We start from the raw sequence: 19,652 nt of genomic DNA, 5'->3' as shown, positions 1-19,652 counted from the left end.
TCCGTGAGTGCTCCCTCCTGACTCAGAGGCTTTGCTGCCTGTCCTGCTCCTCTCCTGTTCCTTACCTGCTGTGCCTCAGCTCCCCAGCGCTGCAGCAGACACTGGCCCCACACAGCTGCCACCCCACGGCCCCCGCCCAGCCCCACACCAGTGACCCTGTGGCTGCTGCTGACACCCCTCCTGTGACAGCAGGGACAGAACACCCCTGGCCTGTGCACTCGGGGTGACCGGGGGCGTGTGGCACAACCACAGCAAGAGGGGGATGAGCTCACACTGGTGTGAGCTGGGGGTGAGGAGCAGCAGGTGGCTGCCACCTCCCAGTGACGTGTCCTTGGCTCAGGGGAGCCACTGAGAGGCTCCGAGGGGAATAACCTGAGCACCTGGAGCAGGTGACAGCAAGCCCTGGGAGATTGCATCCCAACGGGAAACAGGAGCTGAAGAGCACCTGCGAGGCAGGTCCAGTGCCACCCCAGGGTGTGCAAGAATCACAGAACCTCCTGAGCTGGAGGGACCCATGGGGGTCATCCAGTGCAGCGCTGGGCCTGCAGAGACAACCCCAACCGCCCCACCCTGGGCATCCCGGTGACACTGGCACTTCTCACACTGGTCTGCACTTCCACAGGGAATACTGAATTCCTCCTGTTCTCCGGGGGGTCTGGGGGCAGAGCTGCAGCCCAAGGCTGGGGCTCAGTGAGCCTCCTTTCAGAACCAGCACCAGCCCTGCACGCTCCTGCCTCCCCGCACCTCCATTTCCACATTTAGGAAACGCAGTGAAACACAGAGAAGAAAAATCATATTCCTGTTCAAAAATACACACATCAGTGATCTCAACATGACCTCACAAAACCCTGTCAGAGCACTGAAGGTATGACGTGCTCAGGGAAGTGAGGGGACAGATGGAAATCCATGAGCCAGCTGCTGGGCAGGGCAGGGCAGGAGTCTGGGTGGTACCAGGAGATCTACAGCAACCACCCCCCCCTCCAGGCAGCAGTTTGAGGTTCAACTGTTTTCTAGGCAAAAAGAGTTTCATAAATAAACCTAATAAAAAAGAGTTTCATAAATAAACCTAAGCCTTCAATGCATTTTTATTCTAAAATAAAGTAACTGTCACGCCCAGCCGCGCTCACAGGACGGGACAGGGAGCTGAGGGGGCACAAACAGGGATGTGCAGCTTTTGGAGAAACGTGATGCTCTGCAACACAGCCGCGAGCCGGGGCACTGTCCCTGTCCCGGGCTGTCACCTGCCCCTCCACGGGGACAGGACGGGAGCGGCCCCGGACACGTCCCCCCGGCCGGGGCTCAGTTCACGCGGCAGGCGCGGATCATGAGCAGCTGGAGCAGGATGAAGACGGGCGACATGATGAGCCCGTACCAGAGCTCCCGCGTGTGCTCCACCAGCTTCTGGCACAGCAGCATCTCGAACACGAACTTGAGGCTGAGGATGGTGAGGATCCAGAAGAGCCGCAGCACCGCCAGGCGCTTCTCGCCGTCCTGGAACAGCCGCACGGACACGATGGTGGTGAAGTAGGTGCTGAGCCCGTCGGCGGCGAAGAAGGGCACGAACACGATCCACCAGGAGAGCGCGGCGGCCGTGCCGTCCACCTTGAGCACGAGCAGCACGGAGAAGGCGAGCAGGGCCAGCCCGTGCAGGAAGATCTCGAAGGTGGCGAAGCCGAGCCACTGCACGAGCTCGCGCAGGGAGAACAGCATCGTCCGGGGCTACCGCCGCGGCAGCGGCAGCGGCAGCGGCACAAGTCCCCAGCCCGGCACCAGGCCCGGCCCGGCCCAGCCCGGCACCGGCACCAAGCCCAGCCCCTGGCCCAGCACCGGCACCAGGCCAGGCCCGGCCCGGCGGCGCGGGGCGATGGCGTCACGGTGAGAGGCGACGGACGGGCGACGTCATCAGGCGAGGGGACAGTGAGCGGGGAGTCCCGGCGCCTCAGCCTCGGCGATGACGTCACGGGAGCTGTCGCGCAGTGGTGACGTCAGAGGCGGGATGGGGCCGGTCCATGGTGAGTCCCGCAGAGCGGCCGGGCCGGGCCGGGCCGGGCCCCGGGACTGGGGGTGCTCACCGGCAGGGGAGAATCCCCGGGAGCCCCTGCCAGGGCCTGGAGGGGCTCCGGGAGAGCTGCAGAGGGACTGGGGACAAGGGATGAGGGACAGGACACAGGGAATGGCTCCCAGTGCCAGAGGGCAGGGATGGATGAGATATTGGGAATTAGGAATTGTTCCCTGGCAGGGTGGGCAGGCCCTGGCACAGGGTGCCCAGAGCAGCTGTGGCTGCCCCTGGATCCCTGGCAGTGCCCAAGGCCAGGCTGGATGGGGCTGGGAGCAGCCTGGGGCGGTGGGAGGTGTCCCTGCCATGGAAGGGGTGGAATGGAATGAGCTTTAAGGTCCTTTCTAACCCAAACCAGTCTGTGATCCTGCGATTTTATTTTTTGTTATTAAGATTTAATTTATTACTATTCTGTGGGCACATGGTGATGGCAGCTGTTCGCAGCTCAGACAGTTCCCAGGGCTGGATTCCCTCCGGGCTGGGCCCTTGCTCTGTCAGAGTCTGGCTGAGAGCTCCGTGTGGTCTCGCCTTTGTCTGTCGCTGAGCCTCCAGGCTCTGCCCCAGCCCCCTCAGGTGAGGGAGGATTCCCAGGGCACACAGGAAGGTTACACCGGGACTGGGGAACAGCCTGTGCTGGCGAGGGCAGTTCAGCGGGACAGGATGTGGATTTTAGTCCCTCCCCTGGCCTGGCAGTGCCGACAAGGAGCACAGTAGTGTCCCTGCTTATTGTATGGGCTGGGACATGGGATCACTCCCTCAGTGCTGCACAGGGGTGGGAAGAGAGCCTGGGAGCCTTGACTCCCACTGCTGAATGCCAGCTGTTCACCATCCCTGTGCTGGCTGGGTGCTGTGTCCGCCCCTGGGGGGTCAGTGCTGCTCAGCCCCGGGCAGCCACAGCCCTGCCCCCCCTCCTTTCCCTTCCCTCTGCTGACTTCCCTGCTGTTGTCTCCTGCAGATGGCAAAACGGGGACTCCTGGTGCTTTTTGGCAGCCAGACTGGGACAGCTCAGGACACGGCGGAGAGGGTTGGGAGAGAAGCCCAGCGCCGGCACTTGCGCTGCCGGGTGGAGGCCCTGGACAGCTGTGACGTGGTGAGTGGGACACGGGGCTGCTCCGGGCACTGCTGCCCTGCTCCATCCCCACCAGCCCCGCGGGCACAGACACCTCCCACAGGACCACGGAATCACGGAACAAGCTGAGTTGGAAGGAACCCATCAGGATCATTGAGTCAGCTCCTGGCCCTGCCCAGGACACCCCAACCATCCCACCCTGTCCCTGAGAATGTTGTCCAAACACTGTTGAACTCAGACAGGCTTGGTGCTGGTTGCTCCAAGCCCTCCCCAGCCTGGCCTTGGACACTTCCAGGGATCCAGGGGCACCCACAATTTCTCTGGGCACCCTGTGCCAGAACCTCGTCACTCACAGGGAAGAATTTCTTCCTAATATCTGACCTAAACCTGCCCTCCTTCAGCTTATGGACATTCCCCCTTGTCCTGTCCCAACATCCCTTGTTCCCAGTCCCTCTCCAGCTCTCCTGGAGCCCCTTTAGGCCCTGGAAGGGGCTCTGAGGTCTCCCTGGAGCCTTCCCTTCTCCGGGCTGAACACCCCGAGCTGTCTCAGCCTGGCTCCAGAGCCGTTTGGAGGCTGCTGACCTGACTGTGCCGTGTTTGTACCCACAGGCCAACCTCATCCATGAGCCCTTGGTGGTGTTTGTGTGCGCAACCACCGGCCAGGGAGACCCACCTGACAACATGAAGGTAGGACGTGCTCCTGTCCTGTTGCTTTTATGTTCCTGCTGCAGAGCTTTCTCTCCTGAAGCAGCTCGAGCAGGGGTTGTTCTTGCTGGGGGAGCTTTGCAGCAGCATCAGTCACATCCCAGGGAACAGGAGCGGGGGCACTTCTGCAGAAAGCCATGCTCCCCACTCTGCTGGGATGCAGGAGGCCCCAGCGGGTGGGCGAGCAGGGATGCAGGGACAGGCAGGCAGGAGGTGCCTGGCAGCAGCAGGACTGGCCAGCTGTGTCTGTCCTAGATGTTCTGGCGGTTCCTGTTCCGGAAGAACCTCCCTGCTGGCTCCCTGTGCCAGCTGGACTACGCTGTGCTGGGCCTCGGGGACTCCTCCTACCCCAAGTAAGCAGCTCTGCAGCCCCTGGGCAGCTGTTCCTCACAGCTCTGACTGCACTAGAGAGCAGAGTGGCTGGAGAGCCAAGGGGCTAAGGGGAGACAGAGTCTGATTCTGGAGCAGCAGCCCAGATAAAATGTAACTCCCACCAGCCTTAAAAATCCTTGCCCTACTGTGTCCCTCCTCACCCCCAGGAATTAGGCTTCTGCCCTTTTCTTTCCTCCCAACCACACCAAGGATGCTTTGCTGCAGAGGGTCAGACATCTTGTCAGTCTTTTATCACAGCTATGGGCCAAGGCAACAGGGGACATCAAACAGAGGTGGCAGCCAGCCATGTTGGTCCCAGGTCTCTCCCAGAAGGTTGTTCCTGTGTGCCTCAAAGAGCTCTAGTGGGCAGGATGGGTGTGCCTGAGCTCTGTGGGGCAGTGAGGGGCTGGAGGGAAGGAAATGTTCTATGGCCCAGGGCACAAGTTGCCCTGAAAGGAAGCTGGACCTCCCCTTGTCCCATCTTGGGGAGGGGCACAGCCAGTGAGGGCCAGCAAGTGGCACCTAGCTGGGTCTGTGAACTGACATAGGCTGGGCAGGGCATGGGCCAGGTCACAGTGCTGGCCCTGCCCGTGTGCTGCTCTGGTGGCTCTAGCAGCGTGTGCTGGTGCTGTGGCAGTGCCTGCTGCGCTGCTGGAGCAGCCCTGCCCTTTGTTATTCTCTGCTCAGGTTTAATTTCGTTGCAAAGAAGCTGCACAAACGGTTGCTTCAGCTCGGGGGCAACCCCCTGCTGCCAGTGGCCCTGGGAGATGACCGGCATGACCTGGGGTAAGAGCCCAGAGGAGGGGTGGCAGGGGGCCCCCGGGGTGCCCTGCAGCTCTGTCCTGGGGCTGATGGCAGGGCTGTGTGCTGCTGCCACCATGGGGCTGCTCCTGCAGCTCTCTGGGAACATGCTGATCTCTGCTCATAATCCTCCTGTGCCAGGACCTGGGCTACCTGCTTCTCCAGGTGTCCCATGACCCCCAGAATGTGGCCATGACCCCTGGCTCAGCCCCAGCCCTGTTCAGAGCAGGGCATGGCTGTGTCACACAGCCCTGTACCTGTGGGCATTGCAGCAGCCTCAGCTGTGCTCACCTGGCACAGAGCAAAAGCTCTGGATGGTTCAAGGACACAGTGACTCCAGTGACTCAGTGCTGCTCAGGAGCTGGAGATCTGTTCAGGTGTCAGTGGTTGGGCCCTGGAGAGCAATTGAGTGTGTAGAGTTGCTGAGATATGTTTCTTCCCAGACCTGAAGTTGGAAGGGAATGGCCTGGGGTGACTGTGGGAATTGTTGTTGGGCATGTGCAGGGGTAGCAGGGCTTGATCCTGAAGAGATGATGCTGCTGCAGCCTGAATTTCCCACTTGCAGGCCAGATGCAGTGGTTGATCCCTGGCTTGTGGCCTTGTGGGACAAGATCCTTGCCTTGTACCCTCTCCCTCTTGGCCTTGAGATCATCAGTCCTGACGTGCGGTGAGTGCAGAGGGTGAGCAGGGACTGCTGGGGCTGGCTGGGGTGAAAGGCTCTGCTTCCTTGGCTGTTCTCCAGAGTGGAGATGTGCTCTGCTTGGAGCAGGAGCACTCCCCACACAGCCTCTGGTGTCCCCAGTGTCCCTTGTGCTTTGGCCACCGGTGGCCCATCTCTCTCTGGAAGGGTGTCCCCTTTTCCCCTGGGGGGTGTGACAGCTGCCCCAGATGGGTTCTGCTCATCTTGCTGTCCTGATGTGCCTCTGGCCCTGGCAGAGTGTGTGTGCCCAGCCAGCCTCCTCCTGCATGCTCTGGAGCCTTTGGGATCTCCTCCTGGCAGTCTCCATTGCATTCCCTTACACAGGCCAGCTCCAGGGGACAGGGATAATGGCTGGTGGATACAGTGGGACACTCCAGGCCTCTCTCTGCCTCTTGTCTTGCAGCAGCAGAGGAGCTGTGGCATGGAGGTAACCCTGCTGCATTGCATTGCATTGCTCTCATCCCCACAGCCTGCCCCCCAAATACACCCTGCACTACCTGCCTGAGGACTCCCCACACCCCAAGAGTGACCTGCTCCAGCCAGCAGCTCCCCAGGCTGCTCCCTGCGAGCTGCATCCCTTCGCTGCCCGCGTGGTATCCAACCAGAGGGTCACAGCACAGTCCCATTTCCAGGATGTCCGGCTCATTGAGTTTGACATCGCGGGCTCAGGGATCACGTGAGCATTCTCCTGACTCCTCCAAGCTCTGTCGTGTGGGACCAGGTGTCCTGGAGCCTGCCCTCCTTTTCTGCCGCCCTTCCTCACTGATATCTGAGGCTGCAGTCTTGTGGTCATGGTCGCTGCTGCGAGTCCCCGTCCATGGAGTGGGAGTCCTGCCCATGGGCCAGCTCCCTTTGCCTGTCGGAGCAGTTGGTGGCACTGGGAATTTGCCTCCCCTGGTGTGGGTGCTGGTCGGGGTGGCCGTGCTGTGCCTGTGGCTCTGCCCCGTGGCTGTGCTTGGCAGCTCCCTCTGCATCCCCAGGTTCAGTGCGGGAGATGTGGTGATGATCCAGCCCCAGAACTGCCCTGAAGATGTGCAGCAGTTCTGCCAGCTGCTGCGCCTGGAGCCACACAGACGCTTTGTGCTGGAGCCCACGGAGCCTGGTAGGTCCTGCCTGCTGCTCCTTCCCCTTCCTGCTGAGACAGGACATCCCCTGAGCTCTGGCCCAGCCTGGAGCTCTGCTCTTCCTTTGCTGTAGACCTGGTTGGGAGTGTTGGATGGATACAGGACACCTGCCTGCCCTTCCCTCTAGTGCTGTGTGTGTGGATCCTGTGCAGGGCCAGTGTGACTGGAGGAATCCAGCAGTGCCAGACTCCACCTGAGCCTTGTGCCTTGGCAGCCCCAGCACAGAGCGGGGAGGATCCTGCAGCCTCCTCAGCCCCAGGCACAAACTGGGAATCTTGTGCTTCCTTGCATGGGGTGTGCAGGTCTCCCCACTGCCTGTGCCCCAAGGACCTTCTGAGGGGCTCCTGCAGCCATAAACCAGCACAAGCAACCAGAGAAACCCCTTGGAGGCCTCCGGGAGCTCTTGGTGCCTGTGTGGAACAGGGAGCATTTTTCTCCTGGCTCCTGAGCACCCATTCTGCCTCCAGCTTCCCTGTGTCTGTCCATGCTGGAATTTCTGCCTGGCAGACAAACCCAGGAAAAATTCAGGCTGTTCCTCACACCCTTGGGAGAGATGTGGGAGACACGGACAGGCCTGACACATGACACTGCTGGTTATTTCCTCTGCATTGTGTGCAGGCAGCGTGGGAGTCATGTGGATGAGGCATTATCCCAAAGCACCTGCCAAAAGTGAGGGACTGTTGAACACTGCAGACTTCCTCTGTTGCAAACCTGTGGGCTTGAAAAGCAAACTGGGGAGAGCAGAGACCAGAGGCCCACAGTGGGAGCAGGGACGGGCGGAGTTGGCTCCAGTAGCACGTGGGTGCAGCGTGTGGTGCTGCAGGCAGCAGGGCTGCCCTGCTCTGGGGACAGCAGGTGGGCAGGTGCTGGCCCTGAGCTGTCCCCGCTGCCTTGCCTTGCAGGCACATCCCTGCCTCCCCTCCTGCCACAGCCCTGCACCATCCAGTACCTGGTGACACACTACCTGGACATCTCCTGCGTGCCACGGCGCTCCTTCTTCGAGCTCCTGGCCTACTTCTCCAAAAACGAGCTGGAGCGGGAGAAGCTGCAGGAGTTCAGCTCGGCACAGGGCCAGGAGGAGCTGTACAGCTACTGCAACCGGCCCCGCAGGACCACGCTGGAGGTGGGGCTGGAGCAGGGCAGAGCTGCCCCGTGAGGGCTGTGCGGGGGCCGAAGGCACCCAGGACGTGATCAGCCATAATTTCTTGGCTGAGGAGTTTAATCTACTTCACCCACTTTCTGAAGACTCCATGGATTTCCAGCGGTGGTTAAGACTAGCTCTAGATCCTTGTGGGCTCTCGGGTGGGCTCTGTGCTGCTCTGGGGGGCACAGGGCAATGGGACAGGGTGGTTGGTGCTGAGAGGTGCCCTGTCTGGTGCCTTTGGCCGAGGGCAGCGTGGCACAGCTGTGTGGGACAGCCTCTGGCACCCTGAGGGCAGGCAGGCTGCCTTCTGGGGTCACCAGGCCTCGCCCTCTTGGCTTTGCAGGCCTTGTGGGATTTCCCTCACACCACGTGTGCCATCCCAGCCGATTACCTGCTCGACCTCATCCCTCGCATCAGACCCCGTGCCTTCTCCATCGCCTCCTCCATGCTGGTAAGAGCTCAGCCCTTCTGGCCTCATTTCAGAGTCTGAACAGAGGGTCTGGCAGGGCCTGCACTGACTGTTAGTGCAGATGTCCCCTGGAGCCTCCACAAATCCCTGCTCTGCGCTGAGCCTGCAGCAGCCTGATGTGCTGGATGCAAACTTGGGGGCTAGGCCAGCCTTCAGATTAGGAGACTTGCTCTCCTGCACACAGTCCCTGCGAGTGCCAGGACTGTCTCCGCACACCTCAGAGGTCTGGTGTCGCTGTCGCTGGGAGCAGTGGGATGTGGTGCCACCGGAATGTCCCGGGAGCTGGGCAAGGGGGAATGCTGCTCCCTGCTCCTGCCAGGAGGTGGCAGTGGGACCGGCCCGGCTGCCTGCAGACTCGGCCCTTGCACGGCTGGATTTGTCCTCTTGGGTTGGATGGTCACCATCACTGTTGGCAGCTATGGAGAGCATTCCTGTAGCAGTGGTTCCCCAGGAAAACCCCCTTCCCCATTGGAAAGGTTTTAAACAAGGGTCTGCTCCACTGTAAGTGGCTGTGCCAGACCAGGATGGGTGTTGCAGGCAGCCTGGTGGGAGCTGGGCACAGGCTCTGTCCCTGGGGAGGGGAGGTGCCTTTCTGTGAGGAGCTGTGCAGGGTGTGTGCTCATGGCTCTGTGTGGCACAGGCCCATCCCGAGCGGCTGCAGATCCTTGTGGCCGTGGTGCGGTACAAGACACGGCTCAGCAAACCCCGCCGTGGGCTCTGCTCCACCTGGCTGGCCTCTCTCAACCCAGAGCAGGGTAAGTGCTTGGACTCTGTGACAATCCTGAGTGCTTCCTACAGCACCCAGTGCTCATCCCTCGGGCCTGTGATGGAGCTGTGTGGGTGCTGACCATGTGCAGGAGCTGCCTGGCTGGAGCGCCAGCAGGATGGTCCTGCACTGGCTTGGCAGGATGGTCCTGCTGTCCTTCCTCACTGCCCCATCCTCATCAGAGCATGGCGTGCCTCTCCAGCTTACCCTGACCTCCCGGGTTTCTCCTAGCTGCTTGACCCTGCTATCCACTGTGGGCTGCTCCTGGTGTCCTGGAGCTGGTAGCATTCTGACTGCTGGGCACCTCCAGTCCAATAGCCACAGCTCTGGGAAGGCTGGTCCCTTCTTTCACAGAATCACAGAAAAAGCTGAGTTGGAAGGAACCCATAAAGATCATCCAGTACAGCCCCTGGCCCTGCAGACACCCCAACAATCCCACCCTGTGCATCCCTGAGAGCCTTGTCCAAATGCTCCTGGAGCTCTGGCAGCCTGGGGACTCCCTTACATCCAGCCAGGTTGGGATCTCTGCTTGCCTCTACCACTGTCTTCCCTGGCACAGGCTGTGTGAGGAGAGGGCTGTTCCGCAGCCCGTGTGCTGGGGGGCTCTTGCCTTGCTCTGCACTTCACTCAGCTTCTTGCAGAGACAGTTCTGAGACAGCTGAAGTGCTTTTCACACACAGAGTGTGCCCTCAGTGCCAGGAGGTGATGAGCCAGGTCTGTCTGTGTCTTTGGAGCACCCTGGAAGAGCTGGGTGCCCGCTCACCCTCCACAGGCAGGCACAGGGCACAGGTGATGGGGTGATGCTTGTCAGTCTCTCTGTTTCACAGGTGATGTCCGTGTGCCTCTTTGGGTGAAGAAAGGAGGAATGAAGTTCCCAGCTGACCCTGCCACCCCTGTGATCATGATTGGCCCTGGCACAGGGGTGGCACCTTTCCGAGCAGCAATACAGGAGCGGGTGGCACTGGGAGGTAGAGGTGAGGAATGGTCCTGGGAGGCGCTCAGGATGCCCTTGCACAGACAGGTCTGTGTCAGCAGATGGAAGGATGGACTGGGGGCTCATGAGGGTTCCACCATGTCAGGCTTTGCTGGGTTGAGCAGAAGCAGGCTGAGCTCTGGGGCAGGTGAGGCCCAGAGCCTGCCTGTGTGGTTATTCACAGGCTGTGCTGCAGGGCAGCTCCTTGGGTTGGGTCAGGCTCTTTGGAGGCTCTTTCTTGGCTCTCTGAGAGTGAACACGGGTTAGTGAGCTCAGCTGCTGCTGCAGCTTGTCCCATCCTCATTCCCTTGGCTCAGGGAACAGGCAGCCCTGGGGGGACATTTTCTGCCCTCCTCCTTTTTCAGCAGATAGAGGCCTCTGGTTGCCACAGGTCACTTGTCTTCCTGCTCACTTCAGGCTTGTGGCTCTTGCAGGCCAGGGCTGTCAGGCAGGCAGCACCAGCAGTGCCCAGCACTGGGTGCTCCCAGCACAGCCCTGGTGCTCTGCTCCTGCAGGGAACTGCCTCTTCTTCGGCTGCCGGCACCAATCCAAGGACTTCTACTGCCGGACAGAGTGGGAAGAGCTGGTGACAAAGGGCTTCCTGACACTCTTCACAGCCTTCTCCAGAGACCAGGTTAGTGCCCAGAAGAGGAGGGTGAGTACAAAAGCATCTCAGGCAGCATTGATGGGACTCTGCCAGTGTGTCTGTCCCCTGTACCCGTTGGCATGATTGGCAAGGGATCTGGTGAGGCGGCACAGTGTGCACCTCGCTTCCCCACACACCTCAGAGCTGGCTGAGATCCCCTCCTGCTCTGCAGGGACGTGTCTGGCTAAGTTGAGCTGGAAAGGTTGCTGGGACAAAGCTGGAGAGTAGCAGAGCAGATAAGGCATTAGCCAGCTTTGTTTGGCTGGACCACGTGAGTGATAAAAGGCTCCCAAGCCTCGCAGAGGGTTACCAGGCAATAACTTCTTGGTTAAGTACCCCTCCTCACGGTGTCCCTCTGAGCCCTGGCTGAAGCTGAGGAGCTTGGCCTCTGTGCCAGCTCTCTCTGAGTGCCAGATATATGGAGAAAAGCTCCCCATGGGTATGATCATGCCCACAACCCAGCCCCTCACTTTGCTTCCTGCTTTCCCAGGCAGTGTCTCTGCTGGGCAGCCCTCATCCTGCCTTGGGCCTGCAGTGCTGCCAGAGAGGCTCCCTGAGCTGGGGATCTCTTTCACTGCCTTCCTCTGTCCCTTGATGGCACTGAAAGCTCAGCCTGGCTTTGGAACAGAGATGTGATACAAAGGGAATGGCAATCTCTCAGTAGCTCAGCTGCACCAGCCCCAGCCCTTTCTCCTGGCTGTGTGCATGTGTTGACATGAATTCAGCATCTTTTATCCACTCACTTGTAAGGCAGGAGCTGGGTGCTTCTGTGAAGGCTTTCCAAGTCTGTGATGAGCAGGAGCAGCACTGCAGAGGGCTGTTGAATGACCAGTGAAGGGGCACCTGCTGCTCTCTGAATCTGGAGAGCAGCCAGAGCCACCTTCTGCTCTTGCTGACTGTGGAGGGAATGAGACTTCCATTGGAGTGTCCCCTCTCTCCTGCTCCACAGGCCAAAGCAGTTTGTCACCGGTCCTCTGTCCCCAAGGCAGAGTGGGAGCACAGCCAGGTGGGATGAGCCACATTAGGCTCATTGTGCCTTTGGGTTCAGGAGATACCACAGCCTTTAACTCATCAAAAAGTTTGTTGTCAAAGACCCAGGTGAGGGCTGGGATGCTCCATAGCTGAGCAAAGTTTTACTCTTCTCTCTAAAGTCCCTTTGAAGTTACCTCCTGTCCCAGCACATCCACCCACAGTGCAGACTGGTCCCAGGCGAACGTGGATGCCCTGAGACATGGTGACCCCAGTTTGTCACTGGTTTCTAGGTCCTTAGATGATCCCCTCAGAGCCCAGGCTGGCTGGCAGGGCCTCTGGCAGCACTGAGCTCGTTGCTGTTGATGAAGCTGAGGCCAGATGTGCTGGTGCTGGTGAGGGCACTGCCCGGTCAGAGCTGTGCCCAGGCTGAGCTGGCACTCCAGGGCCATTAGCCAGTGGACCTGTGGGACCCACAGTGACCAGCTCCTGTGACAGCCTAGGCTGGAGCTGCTTAGGGCTGTTCCCACACACAACTCCAGCCTGCAGGACCTGAGCCACAGCGAGAACTGTCCTGCTTTTGGAGAGGGGGGCGTGGGGAGGAGGCTGTGCCCATGGCTCAGCTCACCACTGTGCAGAATTGGGCGTGGGGGGACGCCCAGCACAGGGCCTGGCCTTCATCACAGTGTCACCTTTGTCACGGGAGCCCTCTGGGCCAGCAGTGATTTCAGGCACGTTGGCAATGGTGTTCTCTTGGGCAGGAGCCAGGGCTGTAGGCAGTTGCTTGGATTCTCGAAGTCTTGTGGATTAACCCTTCGGGAACTCTCCTTGACTGGGCTGTACTGTGCCCAGAGCCAGTCCTCATCCAGTCCCTAAGTTCAGTGGAGGGGCAGGGACTGGGACTGAAGCTGTCCCTCCAGGCTTTATGCCCTTCCAGGCTGTTTCAGGTCTCCAGCAGTCAGGGGTGCAGGGAAGGGTCTCTGTCCTGTAGCAAACTTGGCACAGAGGGGCCACAGAGCCTCCTCTGCCCAGGCTGGGAGAAGAGAGAAGAGGGCAGGAGGGAAACCCTCACAGGGCCTCTCAAGGTAATGGCCCTGACCAGTGGACACCCAAAGGATTTGGGGGGCTGCTTGGGGCCCAGTGTTCCCCACTGAAGCTCCTGCTGCTACACCAAATTCCCACCAGCCCATCCCAGTGCAGACATCAGGTGTGGGGTTCTTCTTCTCCACATTGGTCATGGGGAAGTCATCAATCCAACTGCTTCTCCCAATGCCTCCAGTTCCAAGGGGCTGTGCTGCCTTGAGCTCCTGCAAACAGCCCCTGAGAACAGTCCTGAGAGCAGGAGCTGGGGCTGCTCCAGAGCTGGTGGGCTCAGTGCCTTGTTTCCCTGCAGGAGGAGAAGGTTTATGTCCAGCACCGCATCCGTGAGAACGGGAAGCTGGTGTGGGAGCTGCTGAGCAGTGAGAATGCTCATGTCTACCTGGCTGGGTGAGTGAGAGGTCTCTGTGGAGGGCTTGGGGCAGCAGGGCTGCACATTTCTGCTTCTTCACCCACCTGGAGGCATTTCCTCGGCTCAGCCCCCTGTTGCAGAGGGGCAGCTCATTCCTCCTCTCTGTATGTCATACTCCAGGAGCCCTGGGCTGAGAGGGACATTTGTCACCTAACCCATGTTCCCATTAGGAGGGGCACAGCTGGAACTGGTAAAGCTTCTCCAGCCAATGCCACCTGCACAGCCCTCCCCCTGGCCAGCCTCTGACCCACAGCACATCCACACACAGGAGAGGTCTGGCCCCTGCACCACCCTCTCCTCCAGCAGTGCTTGATGAAAGTGGAGAAAAGGCTTCTGTGGCGCCTGTGGCCACTTGTGTGGGTAGGATCCCCAGCAGTGCTGGGGCTCAGGAGCAGCTTTGGGAGCCTTGGCACATTCTCTGGCTCTTTGCACCCAAAGCTGCCTCCCGGGCCAGGGATGAGCCCTGTTGCACCACAGCCAGTCTCCTTGGACAGCACAGTCCCTCTCCAGGTGCTTGTCTGGGGCTGGTTGCACATCTGGAGCTGCTGGCCAGAAGGTGGGTCTGGCCTTTGGGGTCAGAGCGTCGGCAGCTCTGCTCTGAGCTCTGTGCCCGTGTCCTGGGCAGAGCCCTTCACCTGCCTGCACTGCAGGGAGAGGCTGCTCCCCGTGCCCAGGGCGAGGCTTGGGAAATGCTCTGGGCTCCTGGAGCTGAGCAGAACCCGCCCATGGCGTTGGTCGTGCCCCCTGTGACCTGGGGAGTGCAGGCCTGGGCCTGGCTGTCGACAGGAGCAGTGATTGCAGGAGGTTCTTTCCTGCCTGTCCTTCAGGAGAGCAGGAACTGCCCTGGCGCCTCGCAGGGCAGGACTGGCCTTGCTGCATTCCTGGGAGAAGGAGATTGGTGTTTACTTCCTGGGCAGTGGAGGCCAGGCCACCCCACTCCGTCCTTCACTGCTGCAGCATGGGGCTTCCTGTAGCCTCACCCCAAAATGGGCATTCCTGCCCTTGAATCTGGGGTTTGGAGCACTTGGGACTTGGGGTTGTGCCCAAATGCTGAGACTATTGAGCTATTGGGTCTCATTCCATTCTCTTTACTAGTTTTTGGTGCTGATGGAGATCCCCAAAGAGGATCAGTTTCCTGGAAAGAGCAGGGCCTGCACAGCTGTCCCCATGGCAGATTGTGTGTGGCCATGAGGATGGTATTTTGGACATCAGGGTTGCTCTGAGACTCCTCTTGTGGGGGCTTTGTTCCTGGAGTGCGGTGTCCCTGAGCCCCCATCAGGCAGGTGGGATCCCAGAGCCTTGGGATCCCTGTACAAGTGACACTGTGCTGATTGAAGAGGACACTGTTCCTCCTTTCCTGAACGGCCCAAACCCTGTAGAAAGGCTTCCGGGATCACCATGTCCTCCTGGCCCACAGATGGAAGTGTCAGTGAGGTGCCAGGCAGGAAAGTGCAGGTGGGTGATCCTGTTTTCCCCCCAAATTCATTGTCTCAGCCAGACTGGGAGAAAGCTAGGGGAAGTGCGTCCTGAGCTGTGTGATCCTGAGCAGCAGCCCTGGGCCATGAGACACTTGTGTCTGCCTTCCCTTCCTGGGCCAGGTGGGCTCTGGGGAGCCTGGGCTGCATCTGCTCTATGATTGTTCCTAGCTTGTCTCAGTCAGGGGCAAAAAGATTGAAAATGTCTCTTTTTTGGAAAAAAAAATAGCTATTTGACATGTTTTCCATCACAAAGCCCAGCTCCATTATCTTGTACTTGCATATCAGTGCCTGACTCAGAAACAATGCGACTCTTCCAAAAAAAGAAGACCTCCTTTCTGGGTATTTTGGGATGTTAATCAGCTTCAAACGCAAGTCAGAATTCTGCCTTGTTCTTGGGAAACAGCAAGGACGTTGCCAGATGCTCGTGCCAATTGGAGCAGGCTGGGAAAATTTTTATTAGATGCTTTTTTTTTTTTTTTTTTTGTCACACAGGCAGTTCATCAAATGAAATTCTCTCCAGGAAAGCAAGTTAGAATTTCTGATTTCCCATAAGAAATAATTGTGCTTGAAAGTGCTGAGTTCTCTTTAGGTATTTTCTACACAGGGGCTCAATGTTTTCTTCAGCATTTCTCTGATTTTGAGGTTTGAACTGTCTTTGGTTCCAAATGTCACTATCAAACCAATCATTCTGGATTTCTTGAAAGCAGCAGCAGCAGGACGGGAGCGGCTGCTCCTGCCCAGCTGAGGATCAGACGTGTTTGACATTGAGTGATTCCAGAGATGAAAGGACAGCTTCCTGCCCTCCTGCAGATAAATTCCAACCTGTGCATGTTGCCTGTGTCTCTCTAATGAGGATGCTGGCAAATGCAGCTGTGTGGGGCTGGTGTTTGGGCTCCTGACCTGTGATGCTCCTTCCCTGGGCTCTGGGGCTGTGTTTTTGCCTGCACATGCCTGTGCCAAGGAGCCCTGTGGATAACGGCCCTGCTCTCGAGGGAGTGGTAGGAGCTGCCTCTCAAGCCTGTCATTTACCCTGTGCCAGGCAGCCTTTGGCAGGACGAGGCAGGTTCCCACTGCCCTGTGGTGGGCTTGGCCACAGGGACTGCTGATTGCTGATCCTGGAGCTGTTGCTCTGCCCCCCATGTTCCTGCTCGCCCTCCATTGTGTCCTGCTCTCTCCCCAGGAATGCCAAGGAGATGCCAGCAGCAGTGGCTGAGGCCCTGCAGTCAGTGTTGCAGCTGGAGGGTGGCCTGTCCCCCTCGGAAGCAGAGCAGCATTTAACAGCCCTGGAACAGTCCCAGCGCTTCCAGTCTGAAACCTGGTCATGAGCCTGGCTCCTGCCTCCCCCTCCCCACAGACTGCCTGAATAAATGAGCCAGCAAAGGGATCTGCCTCGGGCATCTTTCTTGGGCTGGGATTACCTCAGCCAGGATAGGGGTGGATTTACCCAACCAGCCCCACCCTGACAGCAGCAGGGCCGTGGCAGTGGAGGGACCCCATCTCCTGGGGGCTTTGGCTCCTTGTGCCCACACCCCACCAGAGCAGGGGCCAGAGGTCTCTTGGGGGTTCTGCTGGTTGGTGTGGGACTGATCTGCCCCACATGCCCCAGCCCTGGGGGTCCCTGTGTGGGGTGGGTGACACCCAAGGGTGTTGCTGGAGCTGTGGCAGTGGCCACTGTTTGTGGCCAGGCCAGAGGAAGGGAAGTATTGCATGGGAGTCTCTCCACCCTGGCATTACTCAGCAGCGCTTGCTGCAGGAGGAGGCTGCCCGGACAGACCTGTTCCCCCTGGTTCCCGTGACCAAGGCCAGTAGGGACAGGCACAGGAGGAAGCCTCGATGCCTCTGTCTCTGCTGCCAGTTCATCATCCTGAGACTGCTGATGCCTGAGCTCTAAGATCCTGCTGAGTTATCCCCTTCCCCGAGTGCCTGCTCAGCTGCATCTCTCCTCCACCCTATCCTGGGAGCTGCTTCCAGCCCTTTCCCTGCAGGCTCGAGGCTGTGCACCCTCCTGGCCCTGCCCATGCCCCAGTGGGACCAGTGCCACCATCTTCCTCCCCCAGTTCAGCGGACTGGGTGCCAGTGTGTAAATAGCAATTAGGACCCAGGGCATGAATCAGCAGGGACATTCCCTGGGAGCAGGCTGGGACAGGAAGGGACAGCGGTGCCATGCCATGCCTGTGACCCAGCCACCCTCCCATGGTTGAGTCATGGGGTCTTGCAGGGGTGAGGAGTGCCTGGGGCATTGCTCGTGCTGTGGCACAGCAGTGTGGGGGAACAGGGTGATCTGGGGACTCCCCAGCCCACTGCTTTGCTCTGAGCAGTTCTTGCACTTGCAGACCCTGGCTGGGCTGTGTCTCCATGTGCCAGGGGCAGTGGGGCCAGTGCAGAGCTGCTGCATGGCAGTCATCACCCTGGTGCCACCATCCCCTCATCTGGGGCACTGTCCTGGTGGGAAACCTGGAAGGAAACTTCCAGGCCCTGCAGGCTGCTTGTGGGACATAACAAGGAGAGGTGGCCCTGCACAAGGACCGGCACAAGGACAGGGAGTTGGACTGGGGCAGCACAGGGCCTGTTCTGGGAACTGTCCCAGGTAGTGCAGGGTCCGTGCTGGGGGCTGTGCTGGGGGCTGTACTGGGGCACTGCACTGGAGGAGCACAGGGCCATGTTGGGAGGCTGTACTGGGGGAGCACAGGGCCATGCTGCCGTGCCGCAGCGACAGCGGTGTGGGCAGCACTGGCCACAGAAGTGACTCCACTTGCGCTGGGCAAGGAGAAGAGGCGGCCGTGGGCCCGGCCCCTCCCCAGCTCCGGCGGGAGCTGATTGGCGCAGGCATGGCCGCCTGCCCCGGGCTCCCTGCATTTGAGCAGCTTCCAGAAGCTGACAAACCAGACTGGTTACAGCCAGGCTCGGCCCCAGCCCTGCCTGGCCCAGCGCAGGAGGCAGCTGCCTGCGCGGGTGCCCGCCACGCCTGCACCCTTCTGGCACAGCGGGCAGCGCCCAGCTCGGTGCCCTCTCCTCTGGACCGTGGCGGGTCAGTACTGCGTTGGTGCTGGGGAGGAGGAAGAGGAGGAGGAGGAGAAGGCTGTTGGATGCTCAAGGTGCTGCCCCTCTTGGTGGCCTCGGTGAGGGTGATGGGGCTGCACCCGGCGTTAGAGGCTCCTGACCCACCGGTCTGGGAGGGCACCCCAAAGCGCACCGGAGGGATGTTGGGAGTCTGTGCGGACACTGCTGCCTTCAAGCCCTTCGGGCAGCCGTGCTGAAGGAGTCTCCTGCCCTGGAGCAGCACCCACGTCCTGCACCCAGCCCCGAGGGGACCCGGCGGGCGGGGGGCGAGCGGCGTGGCTGCTCTGGCCACCCTGATGGAGCCGGTGGCGGGCGAGGAGGCAGAACCTGGCCCGCCGCCGGTGCAGGCAGCCGGTGGGGAAGGCTGTGCCAGGCAGCGGGACGAGAGCGAGACCGTGGGGTCGGGAGACCCCGGGCAGCCGTCCCAACGCTGTGGAGAGGCTTCTGCTGCTGCCTGGAGATGCTGGGAGCTGCCACCGACGGAGGATGCCAAGGAGCCGCTCCTGCCCGGGCATGAGGAGCCGCCTGCCCACGGTGCCTCCCTGCCTGCAGGGCAGGACCCTCCCGCTGCCGACACCACCGCCCCCGTCCTGCCCCGTGGGGAGAGCCCATGGCCCAGCCCCGAAATTGTCTCCAGCTCCATCCTGAGCCTCTTCGGCGAGGCAGAGGAGGCATCGAGCGGTGGCGTGGCGGTGGCAGCGGAGCCGTGCCCCGTGCTGGCGGGCAGCGAGGACGAGTGCCCCATCTGCACGGAGCCCTACGACGAGCAGCGGCACAAGGCGGCCGTGCTGAACTGCAACCACGGGCTGTGCCGCGCCTGCCTGCGGGCCATCATGGACACGGCCACCGGCGCCGAGCTCGGCCGCGTGCGCTGCCCCATCTGCCGCCAGAAGACGCCCATGCTGGAGTGGGAGATCTGCAAGCTGCAAGAGGAGCTGCTCCTGCTGCATGCCCAGCCCGGCTCCCCCGGCGCCCTGGCCGCCTCCCGGCCCCCCGCCCTGCCCCCTCGGCGCCCGGGCCTGGCCGGCGCCCTCGAGCATCGCTTCCAGGTGCGCTTCCACACCAGCCGCATGTTCGGGTGCCTGCCCTGCGTGCGGTACCCGCCCTGCCTGATCCGCGCCCTGGCGCGGCTGGAGCGGCGCTGCCGCTGCTGCTACCTCCTGCTGCTGGCGCTGCTGCTGGCGGCAGAGATGCTCAGCCTGCTCCTCATCTTTCTCCCCATCGTCCTGATGGTGATGCTCTTCCTCATCCTCGACAAATAGCGCTGGCTTTGTGCCCTCAGGCTGAGCGTGCGTGGAGAGAGTAGCCCAGCTCCGGCTCTGCCCGCGGAATGGTCCCGGCTGGGAGCAGGCCTGTGACCCTGGTGCCTGGGACACCTGGCACTGCCCGTGAGCCCGGAGCGGGTGAGGCAGCGGAGGAGCAGGAGCAGGCAGCAGAGGGAGGTGACCCTGGATCTGGGCATTACCTGCACTGCGGCACCAGGTGACACATCACTGCCGCGGCCAGGGGGCTGATGGAGCTGGAGCCCCTCCTGCGCTGAGGCACATCCCTGGCTGATGGAGCTGGAGCCCCTCCTGCGCTGAGGCACATCCCTGCCTGCGGGCTGGGGGCCGGAGAGGCTCTGCAGGCAGAGCAGGGCTGTGCCGTGGGCCGTGCCACGGGCTGTGCCACGGGCTGTGCCACCTGTGCCTAGGACAAACGGGCTGGGATCCCCCAGCATGGACTGAAAATACAACCTGTGTTTGTACCACAGCCGTGTCCAGCTGAGTTCAGTGCCTGGTCTGAGCACATCCCCTTTGGGCCCAGCAGT

At 60.7% G+C, this 19,652-nt stretch overlaps 3 protein-coding genes across 4 annotated transcripts; 2 read left to right on the top strand and 1 right to left on the bottom strand.

Moving 5' to 3' along the window:
- Positions 1 to 1,071: 1,071 nt before the first annotated feature.
- On the bottom strand, positions 1,072 to 1,785 carry TMEM203 (transmembrane protein 203). Its single transcript, XM_068211645.1, has one exon. It carries the CDS (start codon positions 1,708 to 1,710, stop codon positions 1,300 to 1,302), a length of 411 nt encoding a protein of 136 aa, XP_068067746.1. The 5' UTR covers positions 1,711 to 1,785; the 3' UTR covers positions 1,072 to 1,299.
- Positions 1,786 to 1,880: 95 nt separating this feature from the next.
- On the top strand, positions 1,881 to 16,166 carry NDOR1 (NADPH dependent diflavin oxidoreductase 1). Of its 2 annotated transcripts, XM_068211641.1 has the most exons (15): positions 1,881 to 2,012; positions 3,012 to 3,146; positions 3,735 to 3,812; positions 4,086 to 4,183; positions 4,890 to 4,988; positions 5,569 to 5,670; positions 6,173 to 6,379; positions 6,684 to 6,805; positions 7,730 to 7,950; positions 8,315 to 8,422; positions 9,081 to 9,195; positions 10,034 to 10,180; positions 10,695 to 10,813; positions 13,188 to 13,282; positions 15,963 to 16,166. In XM_068211641.1, the coding sequence occupies exons 1-15, from the start codon at positions 2,010 to 2,012 to the stop codon at positions 16,105 to 16,107; spliced, it is 1,794 nt and encodes a 597-aa protein (XP_068067742.1). In that variant the 5' UTR covers positions 1,881 to 2,009; the 3' UTR covers positions 16,108 to 16,166. The 2 variants fall into 2 exon arrangements, with proteins under 2 accessions (XP_068067742.1, XP_068067744.1); XM_068211643.1 differs by lacking the exon at positions 3,012 to 3,146 and having other exon boundaries at positions 1,885 to 2,012.
- Positions 16,167 to 18,010: 1,844 nt separating this feature from the next.
- On the top strand, positions 18,011 to 19,239 carry LOC137486375 (ring finger protein-like). Its single transcript, XM_068211644.1, has one exon. The coding sequence runs from the start codon at positions 18,139 to 18,141 to the stop codon at positions 19,102 to 19,104; it is 966 nt and encodes a 321-aa protein (XP_068067745.1). The 5' UTR covers positions 18,011 to 18,138; the 3' UTR covers positions 19,105 to 19,239.
- The last annotated feature ends 413 nt before the right edge of the window (positions 19,240 to 19,652 follow it).

The sequence above is a fragment of the Anomalospiza imberbis genome, chromosome 21 (genome assembly GCF_031753505.1).
Source record: "Anomalospiza imberbis isolate Cuckoo-Finch-1a 21T00152 chromosome 21, ASM3175350v1, whole genome shotgun sequence".
Taxonomy (NCBI): Eukaryota; Metazoa; Chordata; class Aves; order Passeriformes; family Viduidae; genus Anomalospiza; species Anomalospiza imberbis.
Note: the sequence above shows the minus strand (reverse complement) of the source record. Positions and strands in the feature narration are given on the sequence as shown.

Coding starts and splice junctions, on each gene's coding strand:
- TMEM203 (XM_068211645.1), bottom strand. CDS start 1,710: ATGCTGTTCTCCCTGCGCGAGCTCGTGCAGTGGCTCGGCTTCGCCACC.
- NDOR1 (XM_068211641.1), top strand. Junction 8,423..9,080: donor CCATCGCCTCCTCCATGCTG/GTAAGAGCTCAG, acceptor TGTGTGGCACAG/GCCCATCCCGAGCGGCTGCA. Junction 10,814..13,187: donor CAGCCTTCTCCAGAGACCAG/GTTAGTGCCCAG, acceptor GTTTCCCTGCAG/GAGGAGAAGGTTTATGTCCA.
- LOC137486375 (XM_068211644.1), top strand. CDS start 18,139: ATGGAGCCGGTGGCGGGCGAGGAGGCAGAACCTGGCCCGCCGCCGGTG.